A 23,496-nucleotide genomic window follows, 5' to 3' on the forward strand; every position below is an offset into this window, starting at 1 on the left:
AAAACAAAGTGAGAGTGAAAGAGAAAGGGTGAACCATACAGAGAGAGAGAGAGAGAGAGAAAGAGAGAAAGAGAGGGAGAGAATATAAAGAGAGAGGGGGGGGGGGGGAAGAGAGAGAGGGAGATATATATATATATATATATAGAGAGAGAGAGAGAGAGAGAGAGTAATTCCCAATAACATTTAACCTGAATTATCATTCCTAACAATATAATACAATGAATTCCAGACAGTGATTATGCAAGTCTTCAACTACAATATTTCATCAACCCATCCATCACTAGCTAACTACTAGACAGTTTGACCATGGAGATAACTTTTATCTCCATGGTTTGACCATGTGTTTCTCAACAAGTGTATTCCCCAACTCAAATCCTTTGTCTTCTCATTTTGCTGACTCTACCAAACTTTCATTCCCGCCTAAGATACCATTTCCAGCATGGGTCAAAAACAAACACATTCTATCTCTAACACTTCTCAACATACTTATACTCTATCTACACTGTGTGCGTGTAATGCATTGCAGTGGATGGTCAAGCTTGGGGGGAGAGGGGATTAAGAACTCTGATAAGAAGTTGTGTTCACATTGAACGCACTGCCATATCCTAATAACACACTAGTATTGTACACATGGTGCGTCCACACTCACTCATACCATAATACTGAAAGTTAAAGATAATCTGGACTTGAACAACTCGTTTCGCTATTCAAACTGTATCTAACTCGAACTAGAATATATAACAATGTGCTTTGGCATAATGCATAGTAAATGGCACATGTCCTTGGCTAAGAATATATATATAGATCTACACATGAATATCGAGCAAAAGACAAATAAACTGACAGTAATAAAGTATATTCTCTTCTCAAAACTTACTTAAAATGTTGTCTAAGTCAAACAACATAATCATCAATCTCACACACACGGTAATACTTTCCTATCATTTCTACAAGTGATTACTATGTTCATCAATGACATTTTCTCTCCCCACATGGCATCTCTTCCCACATGGCATTTCTTATATTTCCTCTCATAGTCCACATGTCATATAATCTAACATCTCCTAGCCAAAGACCATTAATATCTCTTTTTATACAGTAATACAAGATATATGAATAGTGAAGCTATAATAGTTTAGAAATACACATATTATGGAGAACAAGAATATAACACAATTGAATAATAAAAGATTCTTTCTTACCTATTAAAGGAAGACAAAATAAGAAAAGTGTTGACTAGGATGCATGGCAAAACAAAGTGAGAAGCCACTCCTGGTATCCCAGCTGGTGTGTTTAGGTTAGTTGTGGGTGAGGCCACTCTCGCAGGAGGGGGTACCTAATTAACTAAGAGGAGGGACTATATGGGGGCTAGAAATATACCTGTGTCATACATACATAGTCAAAGATATACAAAAAAATAGGGGGGGGGTATTCTGTGGGGCTCCACAAATTGAAAGATTTTTAAAATGAGTCACTTTTGCACTAAAACTGTGAATATGTAGGATTTTGCTGTTTGAAGGAGTAAATTTATACCATTATTGTGCAATGATACCGGAAGTAGATATTTCTCTTATGTATTCTTCAATGTATTATCTTTCAACTGGACAAGAAGACGAACAAAAAACAACCAAAATGATATTTTGACGCACTTTGGTCCCTCCCTGGCTCATGTAATATGCGCCAGTGCATTATTATGAAGGGCAAGTTGAATTGCCAGTCTAGCGAATATTGGTTCATTTCTCGGAAGACCAGCTTTCCCATGTCGGGTTAGCTGAATGTGGGCTATCCACCGTATTTTTATGCATTTTCACTATGTTTTTATACAGAAATAAATACTACTACTTCTACTTATCATCTTTGGATTTCAGTTCCTGTTGAATATCTGGTACTGCCCACAGTGAGCAGGGATCGGGATCCCGGTTCAAACCTTTTGCCTTTGAACTCGATCGCATCATCGCAGACATTATGATAACGGCGTCAAAAATACGGTAATAACTTAGGGAAATTTAGTTGAAGCAGGGAGGTGAAAGAAATGAGTCGAAACTCTTGTAATTTATTCAGACGCTGAGACGCATTCGTGAGTTCTAAAGGGTAACAATGGGATGTATAAACAGTCCACTTGCTCCGAGCCGCGCTTCCACTGCGGGGAATATCAGAGGCCAGGCACCAGCTTCACATTTATTACAAAGTGTTAAATTACCGGAATAACTTTCGGCGGCTTGGAGCAATAGGGTCAAAGGAAAGCGGCTTGATTCTATGGAAAGCCGTTGGTGACTTTATTCACGTGCCCCAGACGTATGGAACGCGGCACACGTCTGCTAAATTGACCAATCACCGCCTGTTATTTAGCAGGCGCGTGCAAGGTGCGATAGCACACGCCTGTTACTTTATTAGCACACGTGTGCCTTTTTCCAGACGGATGCTGTTTACTGCGCATGCGTCTGGAATTGATTGACCAATCAGATATCTTGTTTAATATGGAGTTTAATGTGTGTGTACGGTGAGTGCATGCAGCGCAGACAAGCAAAAATGTGCCTTGCACGTGGTGATCGACGCACGTGGTACTCTTACCGTTCTTAAAAGTATTGACTTTGATTTCTATGTCAGAAAAGAAGTATAAATTGTAAGAGTACTTCCAATGAGGTTGGAACCTTCTGATGCAAAGAATAGTATGTCAAATTATAAACGAGGTACCGAACTGCTATATGATTAACGTTTATCCTCCACCTAGTATTGGAGTTTCTAAATACTATAAAGCTAGTCTAGGGTTGATAAAGAAAAGGTAAGTCTAATATCATGAATGGTAGTTTCCAGATTTACAGTCTATCATTCAGAACCTACTTTAATTGCAAATTAGGTGATATACTATGCAACAGTGCCATTGTGATAATGTGTATGATCCAGTGTAGATACATAGTGTTGGAACAAGATCTCTCCCCCTCTTCCATCTCTCCTTTATCTCTCTTGGGTCAGGTCAACCTCACTCGTGGTAGGGGAACCCACACACTGTCTCTTTCTCTCCCTTTCTCCCCCAATATTCTCGTTAATGTTGTGTTGTTGAGCAACACTCTCCATTGGGCTAGGACAGGGGGATTAGTGATAGGAGGCATGTTTGCTTATCAGATTAGAAGTTGGAAACACTGTGAAGAGTTTGCATTTGCTTGGCACAAGGGATTGTCTGACCATTATTATTTGGTAGTTTTCAATCGAATAAACCTGCTCATATTTATCCCATAGGCCTAATTATATCTAAGGGTTGATGTTTGGATGTTGATTGGCTTATAATACAACATGTATTGCTGTATATTGCATAAGTGGAAGTTATCACATTTCTTAGAGACAATCAATTTAATATTCTTTAGTCTATATTTCTTGTCTTGTATATAGTTTATGATTATTCCTTTATATTTCTATGTTATATGTCATATGGGTAGTCGAAGCATAATAATAGTGCAATAATTATAGGTGAATCACATGCAGATTGCAGTATTGATTGATAAGTTCGTTTTCCTAAAACGATATTTACACCTGAGATTATGTATGTGTTGTGTGCTGGAGGAATACAACATATTTCTATGTTAGTATTATTATTTCTAAATCTGAGAGGATAATAGATTAGCGCGTTTAGATGAGATTGCCTAGGTACAATGAAGGTCTAATTTAAAGTTAGGGTATAACGAATCACCATCAGGGCCGTCTCCAAGGGGGGGGGGGGTGTGGGGGTGCGACACCCCCCCCCCCCCCACCTAGCTGTCAGGATATTGTCGGGAAATTGCGCTGCCGTCGGGAAAAAAGAGAAAAGGGGGAGGGGAAAAACAGAGGGAAAGGGAAAGAAAAGGGAAAAAAAGAAAAGAAAAGAAAAGAAAGAAAGGAAAAGAAAGGAAAGAAAGAAAAAGAAAGGAAAGAAAAGAGAAGAAAGAAAGAGAAAAGAGAAAAAGAGGGAGGAGAGGAAAGAAAAGAAAAGAAAGAAAAGGAAAAAAAAGAAGAAAAAAGAGTAAAAGGGAAAGAAAACAAACGGGGGATGAAAGAGAGGAGAAAGAGGGGAGGTAAGAGCCTGAGAGAGGAGGAGTGGGAGTAATAGAGAAGGGGGTTGTTGGGCATATGCAAGTACAATAGATAGTCCATAGGAAAAACAATTTAGCCTTCGGCCCCGGTTTATAGGGTTAAATTTGTAGATATTGGAAATTTAATTTTGTCGGTAATTGGTGGCTAGTTTTGTCGGTAATCGTTGGCCTCTACACCCCCCCCCCCCCCCCACTGAAAAAGGTCTAGCGACGCCCCTGATCCATATTAGGTATAAATATGATGTGTATAAGAACAAAACATATATAACATTATCTGTATGTAAGTGTTTATTCGATTTGATAATGAAACTGCTCTTATAATAATGTAGATGTTAGTTAATAGGAACTCTGTAGGACCATGCATTATGGTTCAAGGCATGCCCACATAGAGAATTTTGTTATGTTAGGGGTCGGGGCCAAATGCAATGAATTATTGATAATTTATTGCATTTTCTTTGTGTGTTTTTTTTTATTTCTGGGGGCGGCGACGTATCCTAGCCCCCGCTGTTTACTCGTACCGTACCAAGGGAATACTGCGGGGAGGGTAGACCGAATGGCGTAGCGTGGTCGTAATGGTTTTTTTTGAGGGGGCAGGGGCAGGATGATGGGTCGCGTACTTTATTGGGGCACGACTTTTTTCTTTATTTGTTCAGAATTGTACGTTTTCAATAAATGTTTTCTACAAATAATCGAGGCCATATGGCGACCCCCCTCCCCCCCCCCCCCCTGCGCCTACGCCACAGCCGTGGGGTGTTCCCTATTCATTATTTCGCTTTCTTATTATCATTTTGTTTGTTTCTAATTTAATTTTAATTTTATTGTTTATGAAAAGCGACCCTCAACCCATATGTTATGAATAACGACCCTTAAACGCGAACCATCATCCCGGGCCTACCCCCCCCCCCCTCCCCCATCAGTCTGACCACGTAGTGCAAGTACATATTACCGACAATTTTCGTTCAAGTAGTTCATAGATGGCGTAGCCTGTGTGCGTTTCGAGGGGGGGGGGGGGTGGGTGTAACAGCGTTGCCATCTAGGGGCTGATGTATCATGTCCCTAACTCACAGCAAAGGAAGGAATCGACAGAGAGGGGGTTGTATGGACTGAAAGGGCAAGTCCACTTCAAAAATTAATAACAAACCAATCAAACTAAACGTTTGCAAAATAGGATAAATAATAAAGGTTTGGAATTTTAATGACATGAAAAACTTTTAAAATCACAAGACAAATTGGCAACTCACTCATAAGTCTGTGACGTCATTCAGGCGCGGATCCAGGATTTCTTGGGGGGGGGGGGGCCAAATTTGAAATCATGCGACCCAAATATTGGTACGTAATGGTGACCAGCAGTGACGTAATGGGGGTGGGTACAGGGACGGGCGAGCTTCCCCCTCCCTCCTCCATGAAGCGCGGAAGCTTTTACGTTACAATAAATTATTAGAGATAGAAGACGATTCGTTGTACCGTTCTCGTCTCTTAATCCTCGTCTAAATTCAGCCCCCCCCCCCCTCCTCCTGCGCGAAGCGCGGAAGCTTTTACGTTTCATTAAAGGTACTATGTCCCATTTGCAGGCCAAAAAAATGAAAAAGTTAAATTCCAATTGCATTTGAAAGATAATACTAATTTAGAACTTCCCTAAATAAGGTGGGGCTTGAAAATGTCTTTAAGTGGGAAAATAACGACTATTAGTTGTCAAATCGACTTTAGGGCTATAGAGCCCAAAATTAATAGTCTTAATTTTCAGACAATTGTACCGAATGGTCATACGTTTTATGCTGCGCAAAGATTCAATCAGTTTAATCTTGGCCATCTAAAGAAGTGGGTTATTGATGTAGACAAATGCTCATGTACCCTTCACAACTCTTTTCATGTATGTTATTACCAAAGAGGAAAAAAGCCAGTCAGTCACTCAATAGTGTCTGACAGTGAAGTCCAGCAAGTAAACAGGTTTCCTTGCATAATTTGAATATGAGGACACTGCTAACATTAAATTTCACAGATAGGACATACATGACATATTCATAATTCCTGCAAAGTTCTACAGAATTTGAGGTTGGCTGCAAAAGGGACATAGTACCTTTAAATCATTATAGAAAGAAGACGATTCGTTGTACCGTTCTCGAATCTGATTTTAATCCTTCGAAAATCTTCTTTGTCTGCTCCTTTTTCTTCCTATGTCCTCTTCCTTTGCTCTCCTCTCTCTTATTTTTTTTATTTTTTATTATTTTTTTTTTTTTTGGGGGGGGGGGGCAGCGTTTAAGGGAGGACCGCCCCCACAGCCCCACCCCGGCCCCGGAAGCTCAGGGGTTTAAGGCAATGAATCACCGTCAGATGAGCATCTAAGGGCCCGCCTTAGGGCCCTAGGTGGAATCCAGGGGGCAAAGCCCCCGAAAGCTTAGGGGTTTTATAGGCATTTAATCACGGTCAGATGAGCATATTTTGATACCTCATTATTTTGTGCCACTGGCAGTTAACCATTATTTCTTTCTTGCTCTCTTTCTTTCTATTTCTCTTTAATATACTTTTTTGTTAATTGTGTGTGTGTGTGTGTGTGGGGGGGGGGGGGGTTCGAGGCTCCCGATCCCCGCCGTTCCGCGCGCCCTGACATGTAGGCACCTCAAGAAGCATATTTCTTGCCTGGCTGTAAATTTAGGAATTTGTCATTTTCCAACAAACGCATACAAAAATATAGGTAATTTACTAAAAAATGAGGACAAATCTCGGAAAAATTATGTCATTTTAGCATTATTTGTAAACCACCGTTATGGAATTAGAAATAAACCACGTTTGAATTTTATTTCCCCCAAGCCGCCCCCGCCTCCCTATCAGTACACCAGAGCCCCCCCCCCCCTCCGTTACACCTTGTTGGCGGGAAAAAATCGCAACTGATCTCCCCTACCTTTCTTTTTTCTATTTTTTTCTCTTTCACTTTCTCTCCTCTTTACCTTTCCCTTCCCTTCCTTTTCTCTCTTATAGGTTGACCGGGGGGGGGGGGGGGCAAGGGTCTTTCGGCCCCCATTCCGCTCCGCACGCTGTTGGCGGGATTAACAGCAACTTCCCTTCTTTTCACCCTTTTATTTTCTTCTTCCTCTTTTTTGTTCCCTTTTAGCTCTCCTCTTTCCCTTTTCCTTCCTTCTCTCTATCTCTCTCTTTTTTTTTTTTTGGGGGGGGGGGAACAGCCTGGGAGGCAAGGCCCTTTCAACCCCGATCTCTTCCTCCCCCCTTTTCTTTTCTTCTTCCTCTTCTTTCTTTCCCTTTCTCTCCTCTTTCCCTTCTTTTCCTTCTCTCTCTCTCTCTCTCTGCGGGGTTGGGGGGGGGGGGCAAGGACCGCTCGATCCCCCTGGATCCGCTCCTGACGTCATTGCCTCGTTATCCTCTTATTGTTTTCTTTCTATTGGTAATATACATTTCTCACTTTCCCCCTGAGAATCTCATCTCCTAACACCAGCATCCAAGTCATATTGACAATAATATGTTTTTGTGTGGATGCACTAATAATCTAATGTAGAGTAAATTGTTTTCAGTTAAATCATGAAAAATGTGAATTCTGAAAAATTATTTATATAAAAGTCAATAATTATAAATATACAATATTCTGAAAATATTTTCAATTTTTCAAAGTTTATAAAAAATCTTGTGAAATGTCATGCCCGCAAAACGATACAAATCATATAACCTGGGCAAAGGCATGGGGAAATCAAGTCAAAAGGTCTATTGAAAGCGAATTATTTTGAAGTGGATTTACCCTTTAGGTTATACCACATTCAAGCTTTTCGTAAATATACAATATTGCACGATTTATTTTCCAAATAAGTAAGGAAGTTAGATTTCCAAGATTTTGAGCTAAATAAGATAATAAGGTTTTGTGACCGGAAGGCATATGTGAACGAAGCTTTTATTAGAACTTATGGACCTACCATCTCCAGGCACCCAGAAACTATACAATTTTAGCCAATGAAAATGTTCAAGATTTTCGTTTGTCCATGACACTGGAATTCTCAAAACCTCAGGATACCAAACGGAGCTGACCGGACTACAAGCCTAGTTACTGCTACTTACTGTTTGTTGGAAAATGACGAAGTCCCAAAGTTACTGTCAGGCGAGAAGTATGCTTATTTAGAGGTCTACATGTAAAGGCTCGCGGCACAGCGGGGCTCGGGGGCATGGGTCCCCCATCTATTTTGAAAAAGTTTATTCAAGAGAAGTGGGGAGAAGTAAGAAAAATAAATTGTGACCTGCCAGTGTCACAAAATAATGAAGTCTTAAAATATGATCAACTGACCGTAATTAAATGAAATTTCGGAGGCTTCACCCTCTTGACCCCACCTAGGGCCCTAAGGCGTGCCCCTGAATGCTTATCTGACAGTTATAAAATGCCTAAAAATCCCTGAGTTTCCGGGGTATCAAAATATGCTCATCTGAACGTAATGAATGCCCCGATAGCCCCTGAGTTTCCTCGGGGGCTCAGCCCCTGGACCCCACGCCAATTAGTGACCTACCCGTGTCATTAATAAGGTATCAAAATATGCTCATCTGAACGTAATGAATGCCCATTGCCCCTGAACTTCCGGAGGCTCCGCCCCTAGACTCCACACCAATTTATGTTCCGCGAGCCTTGACTTGCAGACCTCAAAATAAGCATATTTCTCGCCTGACTGTAATATTCGGAATTCGTCATTTTCCAACAAACTCATAAAACAGTATAATTTACTAAAAAATCATGTCATTTTACGACATTTGTAAATCACTGAAATCGAATTAAAAATGAACCACTTTAGGGGGAGTCTGCCCCCCTTCAAATTAGTACGCCAGTGGTGTCTAGTGGCGTATCTGGCGCTTGGTCTCGTTTGGGGCAGGCGAGATGAGCGCGAAACCATAATTATCTTTTCCCCCTTTTCTTTTCCTCTTACTCTTTATTTTCTTTCCCTTCTTTCCCAGGGATGTTCCGCGAGCCTTGACTTGCAGACCTCAAAATAAGCATATTTCTCGCCTGACTGTAATATTCGGAATTCGTCATTTTCCAACAAACTCATAAAACAGTATAATTTACTAAAAAATCATGTCATTTTACGACATTTGTAAATCACTGAAATCGAATTAAAAATGAACCACTTTAGGGGGAGTCTTCCCCCTTCGAATTAGTACGCCAGTGGTGTCTAGTGGCGTATCTGGCGCTTGGTCTCGTTTGGGGGAGGCGAGATGAGCGCGAAACCATAATTATATTTTCCCCTTTTCTTTTCCTCTTACTCTTTATTTTCTTTCCCTTTCTCTCCTCTTTCCCATTCCCTCCTTCCCTTCTTTCTTTCTCTCTTTCTCTCTCTCTCTCTCTCTTTCTTGCTGAGGGGGGAGGGGGAGACAAGGGCCTTTCGCCCCCGATCCACACCTTGATGGCGGGAAAAATCGCAACTGATCTCCCCTACCTTTCTTCTTCCTCTTTTTTTTCTTTCCCTTTCTCATCTCTTTACCTTCCCCTTCCCTTCCTTCTCTCTTTTTAAAGTTTGCTGGGGGGAGGCAAAGGCCTTTAACCCCCTACCCGAACCACATGTTGTTGGCTGGATTAATTGCATCTGACCCCCCTCCCTTTCTTTTCACCTGTTTCTTTTCTTTTTTCCTTTTTTTGTTCCCTTTAGCTCTCCTCTGTCCTTTTCCTTCCTACTCTCTTTTTTTGTCCCCCCCCCCCTCCCCTGAGGATAAACAAATTGTTGGCGAGAAAATCGTAACTGATAATCCTCCTTCATTACTTTTCTTATTCCTCCCCCCCCCCTTTCATTTGACTCCTCTTCTCTTTTTTTATTTCCCTTTCCTTCCTTCTCTCTTTTTGGGGGGAGAGGGGAGGGGGGCTCGGAGGCAAGGCCCTCAGTCGCCCCCCCCCCGCTGATCTCTTCCCCCCTCTTTTCTTTCCTCTTCTTTCTTTCCTTTATCTCCTCTTTCCCCTTCACTTCTGTTTCTTCTTTCTCTAGCTCTCTCTCTTTTTTGGCGGGGGAGGGGGGGGGGGGGGGAGACCCCTTCGGCCCCCCTGGATCCGTGCCTGGCCGTGGGTGTGTCCCCCATCCAATATGTACTGACCTGAGCAGTTTTGTAATAGCGAACAGGCGCCGTACGTACTGAGCTGAGCAGCTTTGTAACAGCGGACTTGATTGGTTGTCTTAAAATTCAATTTACGAGCGTTCTGCGCATCCGTCTGGCAAAGTAACAGGCGTGTGCTATCGCACCTTGCACGCGCCTGCTAAATAACAGGCGGTGATTGGTCAATTTAGCAGACGTGTGCCGCGTTCCATACGTCTGGGGCACGTGAATAAAGTCACCAACGGCTTTCCATATGATTCCACTCCTTTCTTTCAGCACGTAATCGCATAATACGTAAGCAGTGAGTGCGTAGGCATGCTTGTACAACACGACACGGCGCATATGGGATGCGCTATTTCTCCGAACCGGAAATTAGCTTGGGAAGGTCCGAAATATTTACGCGTTTCAAAACAGCTTTGCGTTTATCATCTCTTAGAACCGTGATTCTGGCTCATAGCGCGTATCAAAACGAACATTTGACGGCGTTTCAATATACACATATAATTATATAGACGTATGAAAACGTGTGTCACAACGGGGTAAACTCAGGTGACCATATTTTGTGTCTAGTTAAGTCTCTCTAATCATCTCACAGAAAGATTTACACAATAAACAAAGAATTCAAATTTTGTTAAGTGTATCAAAGAAAACCATCTCCTTATCTTTATTCCTTTAATTCTTATAACAATAGAAACACATGTATTTTATTTATTTATTAAAACCATCTTTTAACAGGATCTTTTAACATTGATCAGCTCGCAAGCTGTTTTACATAAGGGTCATGCATCATAAGAAAGATGCAGTACGTATAACGATTATATTGATCCAAACCCTGGGATTGTATTCTAATTGGCTGTCACAGAGTAACATATTGACACTAAAATATTTGTAGGTTTATCGTTTTAAAGTCTGGAGTTATTACTTTGGTGATGCAATCACTCCCAAGATGTGAGATTAAAATGGTTGTTCACCCAGAACGAAGAAACCATAGCTTTAACTGTTCCTAAAACTTTATTTGTCCTTGGTTAAAGCTTGACTGCAATGACCACCATAACGAAGGTGTTGCTCCATCTGGTAGCACCTTCAACTCTCCTTAGCAGTTACTGATAGGGATCCACCCAGTTCATTGTGGCATGAAACTTTGATAGAGGACTTTTTATGAAAGTCCTAGCCGGAATACCATCTAGAATTAAATGTTAACCCAAGCTCAAGCGTCTACATGGAATAATACCAAATTATTCATCATATACTTATAGCTTATGACGGGAACTATAATCATCATCGGTAAATACAATACAATACATAACAGAAAAGAAGGCTTCTGTCAGAATGAACTATATTGCATACAAGTATATCCTTCCAAAAGTCGAAAGAGCCTGAATTACTGAGTTTATATCCTGCAAAGTTCAAACATGTACCTCCTATTTATCATTCATAAATGAACTACACTATTTAATAGTGTATAAACAGTGACATTGATTACTTTAGAGACATGATTCCCAGTCTTCATTCTTTATCTCAAATTCAAAGGTTCACTTGTGACCTTGACTCTCTAAATGACAAATAAACACGTGTAATTTATCATTAGGAAAAGGAATACAAATATGAATTCAACTTACAGTTTGACTTGGTTGACTAAATGCAGGGAATCGGGGCAGGCCTCAATGTCGGTCCTAGCGATCTTGATACTCCATGGAACTTAAAGGTAAAGACCAGTATTGGAAACGCCCCAATTTCAAAAAATGAAATGGAAGCTCTCATTACCAATCATGTGAAAGAATATGTTTTGACTAATACATGATGATAAAAAATTTGCCGGGAAACCGCCTACTAATTCATATATTTGGTAAATTTGTTTCTCTCATGGTCTGTGAGAGATATAGGGTAGTCCCATATACATCTTTCTGTGTATAGTGCTTGTAACTTTACGAAGAATGGGCCAAATTTCTTATCATTTTGATGATTCCAGAACCTTGCAGTACACACCAATATCTATATGCTAGATGATCAACCTTTTCTGATCGATTCCACAACGTTTCTTTCACAATGCAATCGCATGACTATAACTAGTCTTTACCTTTAAACTTGAATTATATTTAATTATGTTAAATTATTTTCGTTCAATGTACTTACCTTGTTAGGCGCCTTGAGCATCTCTTGGGGTGGATATGTGCGCATTATAAATGTTGTTATTATTATTATTATTAATGCCATGTTTTGAACTATGAAACTTTAAATTTTAATCACCTTCAACCCATAGGTCCTATTTGTATGACTTCTGTGCAGATAGTTACACTAAACTGCTAGGTAAGGCAACCCACCCACCCATTTGTTTGAGCTATGTAGTGCAGTGGAGCCTACTACCCAATGCATTTAACAAAATTCTTTAATGCACATAACAATAAGCGGGTAGCATTGAAAGGTTGAACCTTAACAACGTGCTTGCGTTTATCAACCGTTGCTGCAAATCAGTGCATGTTACATGCAAATTTGCCCGAATCACGTTTGAAAACACTGTTTATAGGCTAGAAAAGATTTAATAAACGCACCCCATGTTTCACTGAAACAATACCTACAGAAAGACTTCCACACTCCACACTCCTCGAATGAGAACAGCTTTCGCACAACAAACAATTATTTACACCGGTCCAGTATTTTGGAAATATAGATCCATCTCTTAAACAAGGTATCGGTCAAGGTCTATACACATTTTTAAAAAAGTTGAAATTGATTTTTTAACACAATATATGCAAGAATATACGTGCCGTCGCCGGTACTGATACGTCGCTATACATGAATCTCGGTTTGTTTGACTCTCGACTCAATCCCCTTTTCCGTAATTCTACCGATATAACCTCCTTTTTCTAGAGCTTTTGCAATCATTAATTTTTTTATTTTTTTTTTAATCTTTCTTTCTTTTTGCCTTCTACTATTTTCCTCAATTTTTACTTTTCTTTTTAATTTCTTTGGTACATATTTATTTTATTTATTGATTTTTTAAGTATAGTTTGTTCAAGATATAATGTAAAGCTGCATCTCATGAACTAACACTTCAACAAGCTCTGCTTCTATTTAGTTCCTCTTTTCTCGTGCTATTTCTATTTGATATATTTGTCGTTTCACTGTATTTATTTTTGTTATATACTTATTGTATTATGCTTTGCATGAGAAATATAATCATTTGAAGAAAGCTTGAAGAAAGCTTGAAAAACACAGCATCTACAGTCATGTACATACCCTTAAGATTTGGAATTTAGTTTCGAAAGGATTCTTGCTTATTGCCCATTCAAATTCATTATCCACAACATTAAGGAGTTGGCACCTTCGGTTTGGTGAAAAAATGCATGGAGCTTTCATTGCCGTTTCGGTTGTAAGATGCCACATATTTTGAAGTTGTGATTCCAGCCTGCTTTGACCACATCAACGCTTATTTTGGTATATAATGTCGAGAGAGAAATATTGGCGGAATTTTCATAACGGATCGCTGAAACTCCATCGGTTTTCATCCGGATAGTTGCATGGGTATAAAGACAGGTTCTGTAGAGAGGTTGGGAGAGAGAGAGAAAGAGAGAGAGAGAGAGGGGGTTTATTTTTTCACTTATTCATTAATCAATTTATTACCTAAATGTACAAGATAAATGGAATTTCACCATGACAAATAAAACACACTCGCTAAATAGAGCCATCAAATAGTACTAGCTATTCAACTTCCTTCAATATACCATCATTTAACCAGGATAGTAATGGGATAAATAATTAATTTTCGTTTGCACTAATGTTGAAACGTTTCTGTTATAAACAAATATAATTATACATGGAATGATAACGTAACTTAGTCTTCAATTTGGAAGAAGATTCAACATGATGATTAAATATTGGACTAATAATCAAGATTAAAATGGATATTTTTATGAGAATACGAATTAGATTATATTATTTAGCTCGCGCATATTTTTTTACACAACTGTTTAGCCACTTCAGTCAAATATACTGTACAAACGACTAGAGACAGAGTCTAGCATTACCCTTAGCAGTGTTACACAGCGAGTGTACATATACCCGTTATTTGTTTCGGGTTAAATCTATCCTCTCTTCTCTTTCATTATGTATTTATGTGTTCTCCTTCAATCTATCCTCTTCTCTTTTGTCATGTATTTCTTCTTTTTTCTTCAATCTATCTTTTTTCTCCTTCGTTACATATTTCTTTGTTTTTCCCTCAATCTATCCTTTTCTCCTTCGTCATCTATTTCTTTGTTTTAAACTAATAGATTTCCTTTCTCCTTCTTTATGTATTTACCTGTTTTTCCTTAGTATAATTATGATCCTCTTAGCTCTTAAATTATGTATTTCTATGTTCTTCCTTTGACTTATTCTCTTCTCTTTCCTTATGTTTTCCTTGTTTTTACTTCTCCATATCCTCTCCACTATCCTTGTTTTTCCCTTTCTATCATTTCCCCTTCCCTGAATGTACGTGCTTGCACATAGTGCGCTGACAACTTAGACTATTTCACCAGAGCACTTCTTGGAACTTTTTCGTAAAAATGGCTTAACAGTACTGTTGTGTAAAAAAAGATATGCGCGAGCCGCTCTTCCACTACGGGGAACTTCGAAGGCCAGGCACCAGTTTCACATTTATTACAAAATATTAAATTACCGGCAAAATTTCAGTGTAAATTATAAACTTTATTTATTTATTTTATTTATTCATGTTTATTTATTACAATTGGTAAAACAGTGGAGGGTAGTCCGATTCAGTTAAAAGAAACTGCTTTCCAACGGAGCCCTCCAATGGGGATTGTATTGGGAATAATGGGAATAATGCATCAACCAATTTTTCAAATTTGGTACTCCGCCCTTTCTATAATTTGTGTGTCAGAGTTGGTAAAAGAAAAATTAGATCCTGACAAAAACTCAATATTTTAGGATAATGCGCTTATTTTCGCACGTTTTAATCTCCCGTCATTTTAATCCATGATTTACAATCTTCGATAACTTTAATTTTGCTAATGCGTGTTTTCGCGTGTTTTTTTGTATTTTTGCAGTCGGAAAAGGATGAAATTACAAAAGATTGTGCTCGCTTGTTCTACTTATTACACATTCAACAATTGATGAGAAACCATTGAAAAGGACAGCGAACATTTGTTGGGATACCATTTTCTGATGTAGGAATTCTAAATCCTGATATTCCGTGCACTCTTTTATCTCACCACCTGGTCAGCAGTTGCAGATTTAGCGCATAACTTTTCGGCGGCTTGGAGCATGCATGGGGTCAAAGGAGAGCGGCTTGATTCCACTCCTTCCTAAGCTATCACCTCCCTGCTTGATGACTTGATTTCTTGAAAGTCTTTGCGATCATGATACTATTGAAATTGGAATGTTTGATTCTTTTCGTCTGCAAGTTTTGTTTTTGTTCAATGATAATGACAATAACGACAATGATGAATTATAGCAATCATGTACAGTATCGTTTCCACGGTCATAGTCGAGTGGCCTAACATTTAGCGCACTGGCATACCGAGTACATGCATTTACACTTGAATGGATTAATATGTTGCCAAAGGACGTAGTGCTGGGCTGGTATTCGAACCCTCAACCTTTTGATTGAAGTCAATTTAGCGACCCACTATACCACGGCATCTATACACACTGGGACTCACCTTTTTTCACATTTTTCTGTTATCGTTTTCTTCTGATGAGGTAGATCACGGTAATATCCATCTTTTGCTTTGGTGACTTTTAAACTGCTGAATTTTACCCTATTATACAAATCGTCATCCTCGCCGCCCCATCCCCAGTACATGTTAGAGTAGCCGTTAATCTTATCCATTTGCACCCCAGTTAATCCCACGACGCCTCCAAAATCTTGCATGTAGGGGTTGCTATAAAGAATACAAACAAATGAAAGGAAATTAATGCTATAGCATTGCAGGATACAAAATTATTTAGTAATTATTACAATAATATTTGCAGAAGAGGAGCATTAATTAAACCGTTTAAATAAAAATGTTGAATAAACGTTTTTACAATGCGGGTTACAATTACATGTGTATTAAAAAATGGTAGTCACTTTGAAAATGACCTCCAAAATTGTAATTTAATTAAATAGTTACGATATTGGATATTTAAAGCGAACATCCACCGGGAAAGGTACTGGAGACGCTCCACCATAATAACCCCGGCTTTGCTACACAGGCTACCTGTCAGTGTTCACAGCATTCAAGGAATTCCCATTTAATACCTGGGTCACTGGGTGTAGAGTGGCAAAATAAATAATGTAGATTAATGCCTTGCCAAAGAACATTAAAGCCACGGCGGGAATCGAAACGCACGAATCTGCATGAATTTTTCTCATGAAATTATGGGTCAGGCTGTATTAAAGATGCTATGTCCCTTTAGCAGCCAACATCAAATTCTGTAGAACTTTGCAGGAATTATGAATATGTCATGTATGTCCTATCTGTGAAATTTAAACCTGATGCTATAGGAAACCCGTTTACCTTCTAGATTTCACTGTCAGAAACTATCGAGTGACTGATTGACATCACTAAAGCGCAGAATGTCCCCCTATAATAAGTATACCTTTAGCGCTATATCCGATTGAATAGAGCCTCACCCCAAAATTTCATAAGAACAAAATCATGCATATATCATGAAATTATAATTTTGGAGGCTGTTTCGAAGCGTGTGTTTTTTGTTGATACTTACTGCTGAATAATCTAATACTAAAAATTAGGTCTTGTGAAAGACTGTTCACGATAACATTATTAATGTAACATATACATTGTAAACACTAAACCGATAAATAGATGGCAGTTCTTGGTGTTCTGAATTTTGTTCCCTTCATTTTTGACAAAAGGAACTGCATCATATTAATCCTGTCGAAATTAATGTTACTGTATTTCTCTTTAGTGTAAATTCTTACCTATAGTTGAATTCTTCAAGCTTGGTGGCATAGTGTTTGGGGTAGTCATCACACCCGTAGTAGTTCGTAGAATTAATGGGAACATAGTCGACGTCATGAAACACGTAGCAGTCCCAGATTGTTCCACTCAACTTGGCCATCTGATAGCCTATATTCTTCATTAGACCTCGGTTCATTATTTCAGAGAAACCCTAAATATTCATGATGGTAAAAAGAAATATTGATGATTAAACGTCATGGCAGCAACGATACACTCTCAAAGGTTATGTAAAAGAAAACATGTGCGTTTGTTGAGGAATTTTTTTAGCCAGATTAAAATTGTACCCTATATTGGGTACATTTCCCCCCATTTTGAGGTATATTTATACATTACATATTGAGTTGAATTTTCTCCAACAAAATAATGTGGCGTGTTCGTTTTTATCCAATGTTGGTGAAGAATTTACCATACTTATATAGTGTGCTAATATTATGCATGATGGTACTAGAGGATTTTGATATATAGAAGTTAACAAACTAAACATAATTCAATACTTAAAAGTCACCGAAGGATAACTCTGATCTCCACAACATTTTCGTGTTGCTGAATACAACCAATTATCTTTAAAGTCATGATTATTATATCCAAATTTGCTTCATTTTGGAGATGCCGTCATTCCTCAGCCCCATTTGACGTCGATTCAACACTTGTGCTGAATACAAACAAATAAGAAATTCCATTTAATTAACTCATGTGATTCAGATATCTGAGCATCTTATAAAGTTATGACACTTATGAAAATATTTCTTTTCTTCATTTGAATAATTATCTTTGAATGTACCTGTTCCGCGATAAAAATTTGAAACTCCAAATCTTGACTTCGTAAGAAGGGTATTAAGTTCCTCAGAAGGATATTGAGGTTATAACTCCGATTCCGGTAAGGAATGATCAATGCTACCTGTTGATTAAAACAAATTAAAAAAAAAAAAAATCTATTTAAAGTACGATGTTACCAACACCGATGCAATTTATGGCTAAAAACATGAAACTAGAAGGTTATGTTGGCACTTCCCAATTTGCGTTTAATGCATTTAGAAAACGAATATACAGAAAGACGTGAGTACTCTTTTAGGAAGTCCAAGAATAGTCATGACCGGAAATTCCTGATGTGTCTCCGAAATCAATATAGATGTATGAGCCATTCTACCACTTTCTACCACTTCCTTCCACTTTCATATTTTACTCAACGGTTAAATAGTACACTGTCGCTCATATAGTTCCTGATAGATCTAGATGACAGTATACATTCTCAGATTTTATTGAATAATAATTTGCCAGTGTTTGTTTTGCGTGACTGCTGAAGCTTGTTTATGCTACTATGCTTATCAACTAGGGGACCTACGCCCTTAAGTCATAAATGACAGTAATGAGGATTAATGCCCCACAAAAGGGCACTAATATAGCACATCGAAACGGTTGTGATCCTGGGGCCTCACAGTTACGAGGCCCGCCCCCCTCCCACTCCGGGGTCGGAATAACCGCATGCGTGTTACCAAAATGTCCGGTAAAGGGGTACTTTTCACGCATACATACACAAAATTGGCTTAACACACCGGACTTAGGGGGTGTTTTCAAAAGGAGGGAACGCGCATATGCGTACCCTAAATAACACTGAGTGGGGAGGGGGGCGGGTTACGGGGCCATTGCTTTGTCACCGAACCATGACTTTACGCAGCGGGAGCTGTGGTAGGGGGCAGTTCCCACAAATAAAAACAAAAACAAAGACAATGCAATACATTTTCAATAATTTATAACGCTGGCTACATCAGCTACGTTTTGTAGGACTCGTCTGACTTGATGCCTACTGTTGGATTCACTAGAATGCAGACTTTCCATATAATATCCAGTGTAACCATTAACCCCTTAAAGAGTACAAACCTTCCATTTGGCTTTGCAGTTCAGTGGGACCCAGTGCCCTCCAGGAAAGTACAGATAAGAGCCAATCTTTATCCCCATTCCATTCTTTACAGCCTGCTCCAGATCTACTATACGGTTTCGATTGTAAAGATACTTGTTGGCGTCCATTCCATGAACCTTCAGGATCTCTTTCAATTGCTCATCGGCTTGGTGCGTGACATTTCGGGCCTTCTCTGCAAGGTTCTTGAAAACTGTCTTCTCTGTCGTTAGGAAATCAGATTCCGTGATATTGGCGATGTAGTGGGTAGCTGAGACACAGGAATTTATAGATGAAGAGGAAAATAAGAAAATAAGTTGAAGACAAATAATATTTAGAAAGTGTGTCCAGTCAATAAGTTAATAAAAAAAAAGATGTTGGCTTTTTTTTTTTTTTTTTTCGTGTGGGTTATAATACGCGCAGCCAGCCGGCCCGTTAACTGTTATTATTATTCATTCATTCATTAACGGTCACAGTATTTTTTTTTAGGTGGAGCTGAATTGGTATGGTCATATTGGCTAATTTTCACACATTTGGGGGTCTCAATTACCTTTAAAAGCCATTTCAAATTCTAAAAGGGCACTGGAAATGTCATAAATAAGAATAAGAGCAATAACCATGCACTTTGAAGGCGTTTGCGATCTGAAACAAGAACTCAACTAAAGACACAGACACAGATAAAGAGACTGGAGTAGACACACACACACACACACACATGCACGCACGCACGCACGCACGCACGAACACACACACACGCACTCACGCACACACACCCACACATGTAGACCAGTATTATGTTAACGTTTTCTATTCTTACCACTTGAACTTTTGTTGGTTGGGAACGTGCACTCTTTATGTTGTGATGAATAGAAAAGAAAAACAGATAAAATGACTAACAGAACAAGATTTTAATGAGTCACTGGGCGATATTTCTTTTTTTAGACATTCTGATTCTGTCAGTCCCGTTTGCCCATAATAAAAGCAGCAATATTCTTCATTTTACACGATATATGTATTTCACTCTCTTCTGGACAGTATATTCATTCGAAAAGGGTCCCAAACCCTTACCAGACTTGCCTCCCAGGTTCTCTGCATAATCATTTATATCATACTTATGTGGGTAAATGTCTTGCCAAAGGACGTTAGTGCCGGGCCGGGATTCGAACTCTCAACCCTTGGACCGAGAGTCAAGTGAGTGAACCCCTATACCACGACACCTCCACAGGTATAGAGATTCTCTTGATTATTCTGGACTGCACCGTGATATTGAGGAAAGGTGCTAAAGAACCTTATTTTACAAATTAGATGTTCTACTACCGAACTCTCTTTGAGTTGTAAATACGGGACTTGGTTTGGAGCCAATGATGGTTATAATCTGCAACATTTTTGCTAAGATAGTAGTACATAATACCTCTTATTTGTTTTACTATGTCCTAAGTTTTTTCAAACAAATTAAGTTAAAGTAAAATTACTGTGAAGAACACTTACTCTTGTATTCTAAGACAAATAATTTCACGGGGAAATATCAATTTTGTTTTCAGATAGGAACTGAAAGGGATGATTCAAGGCTATTCATGGGCATGACGGAATCTTGTGACTCGTATCATAGGATGAAGTGACCCTTGGACAGCTCTCTTGCTGTTTTAGATGTCTCGTTGATTGTAAACCATACGCTCTCATTAATAATTAAAACAATATTCTTGAGACTTGGATGAAGCTTGAAAGATGAAGGGCGGTTGTAGATACAATGTTCTCGAAAAAATTGAGTAGGCTTAAATTATAATTGTTGGTGGAAAGCGCTTTATAAGCACCGTTTTGTTAAAATTATTATTATTCTATATTTCTAGGTTAGGACATGAACTGCCCTCTACGAGTGTGCCGTCTGTATATTTTGTATATTCTTTGTATGGGTATATATACTTCATGTGTGGTCAAATTATGTGTTTATGTTTGTATGTGTTTTGATAACTGAAACAAAAGAAGCAGATAATAATGTTCTTCTGGATATATACGGTCACGAGCGTGTTGGTCTATGAATAAACTTGGTGAATATACTTCACGTGTGGTAATATATATGTATGTGTATATATATATATATATATATATATGTTTTGATAAATTAAATAAAAGAAGTAGATAGCAAAACTGACAATGAAACTAAAATCTCGAGGACGTTGTTGATGTTGGTGAGTTCAGCGTTGAATGGCAATCAGTCAAATTTGACTATTATCACCAATATTTTATTTTACTTTTTAGTAGGAACTTTTATTATAAAAAATAATTCACCTCTCTCTTTTTTCATATTTTTTTCTTTTGAGTATTCCTTTCTGTTTTGTCGGGGTCCTTCATTACTATTTTGTTTGATTAATTTTTATAGTATCATGCCAGGTGACCAAATCCTATCCTTTCTTATTCGGCACCATTCTGACAAACCCGCTCTTATGATACCTAATACTAAGTCGCTCAGGTGCGGAACAGGGCGACTCCCTATGGGATACCTTCATCTGATAATCAAAGGAAAATATATTGGGTGTGAACTGAAAGTAGACCCTTCCAGAGGAAATTGGTTGCACTGGTTGTATTGTCTTATACATGAGACCTGGGAAGGGTTTCGATAAATTGCAACTATAAAAGATATGAGACTGCAAACCTGCGATTGATTTGGATCAATCGTAACTCTTTATAAGACTGGGCTAGGTAATACATACCTTGACTGGATACCATGTGCACGAATTTAATACGTAGAAGGGAATGGAGGTTTGGGATGACGTTCTGTGGGAGAGCTCGTTCTTCCTTCAGTCGACGTAGCTCTGAATCTGCAAGTAAGACAATTATTTAGTTACAAAAAATAATAAATAATGATGAAGATGGCTGAGATGCTGATGATGATGAGGATGATGATGATGATGATGATGATGATGATAATCACAACAATAAGGAGAGTAATTGGAATAGTAATATTAAACAATGATAAAACAGTAATAATATTAATGATAAAAAATAATTACAATAATAGTAATATTTATTTTAAAAATAATGATAATAATAATAATACTCTTTTAATTTTGTTATGCAAAGATGACGAATATGTGTGGGGTCGTGTGAAGACTTGACCAAACACAATATGTTTATCTGCACTTGGCACCAGGGGCGTACGCAGGATTTTTTCGAGGGGGGGGGGGGTTTAAATTTGAATTTTGCAACGACTCAGCCAGCCGCTGAATAAGCGGGGGGGGGGGGTAAGCACATTTTTTAATTTAAAAAAAATTGAGGGGGGGGGGTTCTGTTTGTTTAAATTAATGCTTGCATTTCCATATTTTGATTAAACTAATTCGTTTTCACTGACTGCCTGCCGTATCAATAATAAACAGAGTTGAGAAAAGACTTAACTCCGTTTCGTAGACGATCAGCCATGCATCAAGTCTTTCGTCTTCTTTGTGCATGGCTGACCGTCAATGATATACTTACCATTTAATACGACTAAGGGTGTTTCTTCGATGTGAACATTCACGTCGTCATAGTCAGAGCTCATCATCGAGTAGTACAAAGCGACGACGACGACGACTGAAAGGGCGATGAATAGCCGAAATAGCTTCGTGTTCATGTTGCTTGCACCAGCAACAAAGGATAGAGCCCTGCAAATATACTGGTAACCAAAATAAATCAAGAACTTAGTTTTCAAAATGTAGAGAGGGAACGGATTCAGGGAAATGAAAGTAGCTTTGACTTATAGAGAGGTAGTGAATGAGGTAGAAAAAGTCAAAACGATTTCAAATTTAACGTGTTTCCTATACGCTTGCTAATCCACTTTCATAATACAAGATAATTGGTGCATTTTAGTTTAATGTTTCCTTTTTACGCCCCGAGAATTCCACTTCATTTCGTCATCCCACCCGTCGAGGCAAATAATCTGGTTTCAGGCCAAATTGATGATAATAGAAATAACTGGACGATTATCATGCCTAAACCATCCCACCCCCCCAAAAAAAAAATGATAAAAATAAAGAAATGATAAAATAAAATAAATGATTAAGTAAAATCAAAATAAAACAATCGCTATGCGAACATGTGCATTGGAATTTAAAGCAATAAGTATAACAAATAAAACAAGTTTCGTCCGGGATAATTATGAAGGGATGAGGTGGGGATTTCCAGCTACCAGTGATATTGTTTACATACATGTATGTATTTGACATTATCATTAATATTTCATTCACAGGTTGCAGGACTTATAGCTTCAAAAAGGTTTAAAATAAATAAGTAGTGGCAGGTATTTGTTTTATAAATGTCTCTGATGTTGAAATAACATGTAAGAACATGTACAAAGTAAGCACGTTGTATTTGCAAATGAACTTTAACAAATATTTTAGTGTAAAAGTATTCCAAAAGAATAGTCCCATCATTATGGTGACTTTATAGCACATAAACCATGCAATATTTCAGGGCATGTATGTGCATCGTGGGCGTGGCACATATACATGTATGGTTGGTCAAGTGAGAAATCTTATTT

General features: G+C 38.5%; 1 protein-coding gene across 1 annotated transcript; it reads right to left on the reverse strand.

The window, feature by feature from the left end:
• Positions 1-13,088: 13,088 nt before the first annotated feature.
• LOC105447297 (beta-1,4-galactosyltransferase 6-like) lies at positions 13,089-22,615 on the reverse strand. Its single transcript, XM_030975091.1, has 8 exons — positions 22,455-22,615; positions 21,695-21,802; positions 19,804-19,836; positions 18,971-19,257; positions 17,874-17,990; positions 17,053-17,243; positions 15,788-16,009; positions 13,089-13,667 (listed from the first exon to the last, which is right to left on the reverse strand). Exons 1-8 carry the CDS (start codon positions 22,588-22,590, stop codon positions 13,484-13,486), a joined length of 1,278 nt encoding a protein of 425 aa, XP_030830951.1. The 5' UTR covers positions 22,591-22,615; the 3' UTR covers positions 13,089-13,483.
• Positions 22,616-23,496: the final 881 nt, after the last annotated feature.

The sequence above is a fragment of the Strongylocentrotus purpuratus genome, unplaced genomic scaffold (genome assembly GCF_000002235.5).
Source record: "Strongylocentrotus purpuratus isolate Spur 01 unplaced genomic scaffold, Spur_5.0 spur5_scaffold_8, whole genome shotgun sequence".
In the NCBI taxonomy this organism is placed as follows: domain Eukaryota; kingdom Metazoa; phylum Echinodermata; class Echinoidea; order Camarodonta; family Strongylocentrotidae; genus Strongylocentrotus; species Strongylocentrotus purpuratus.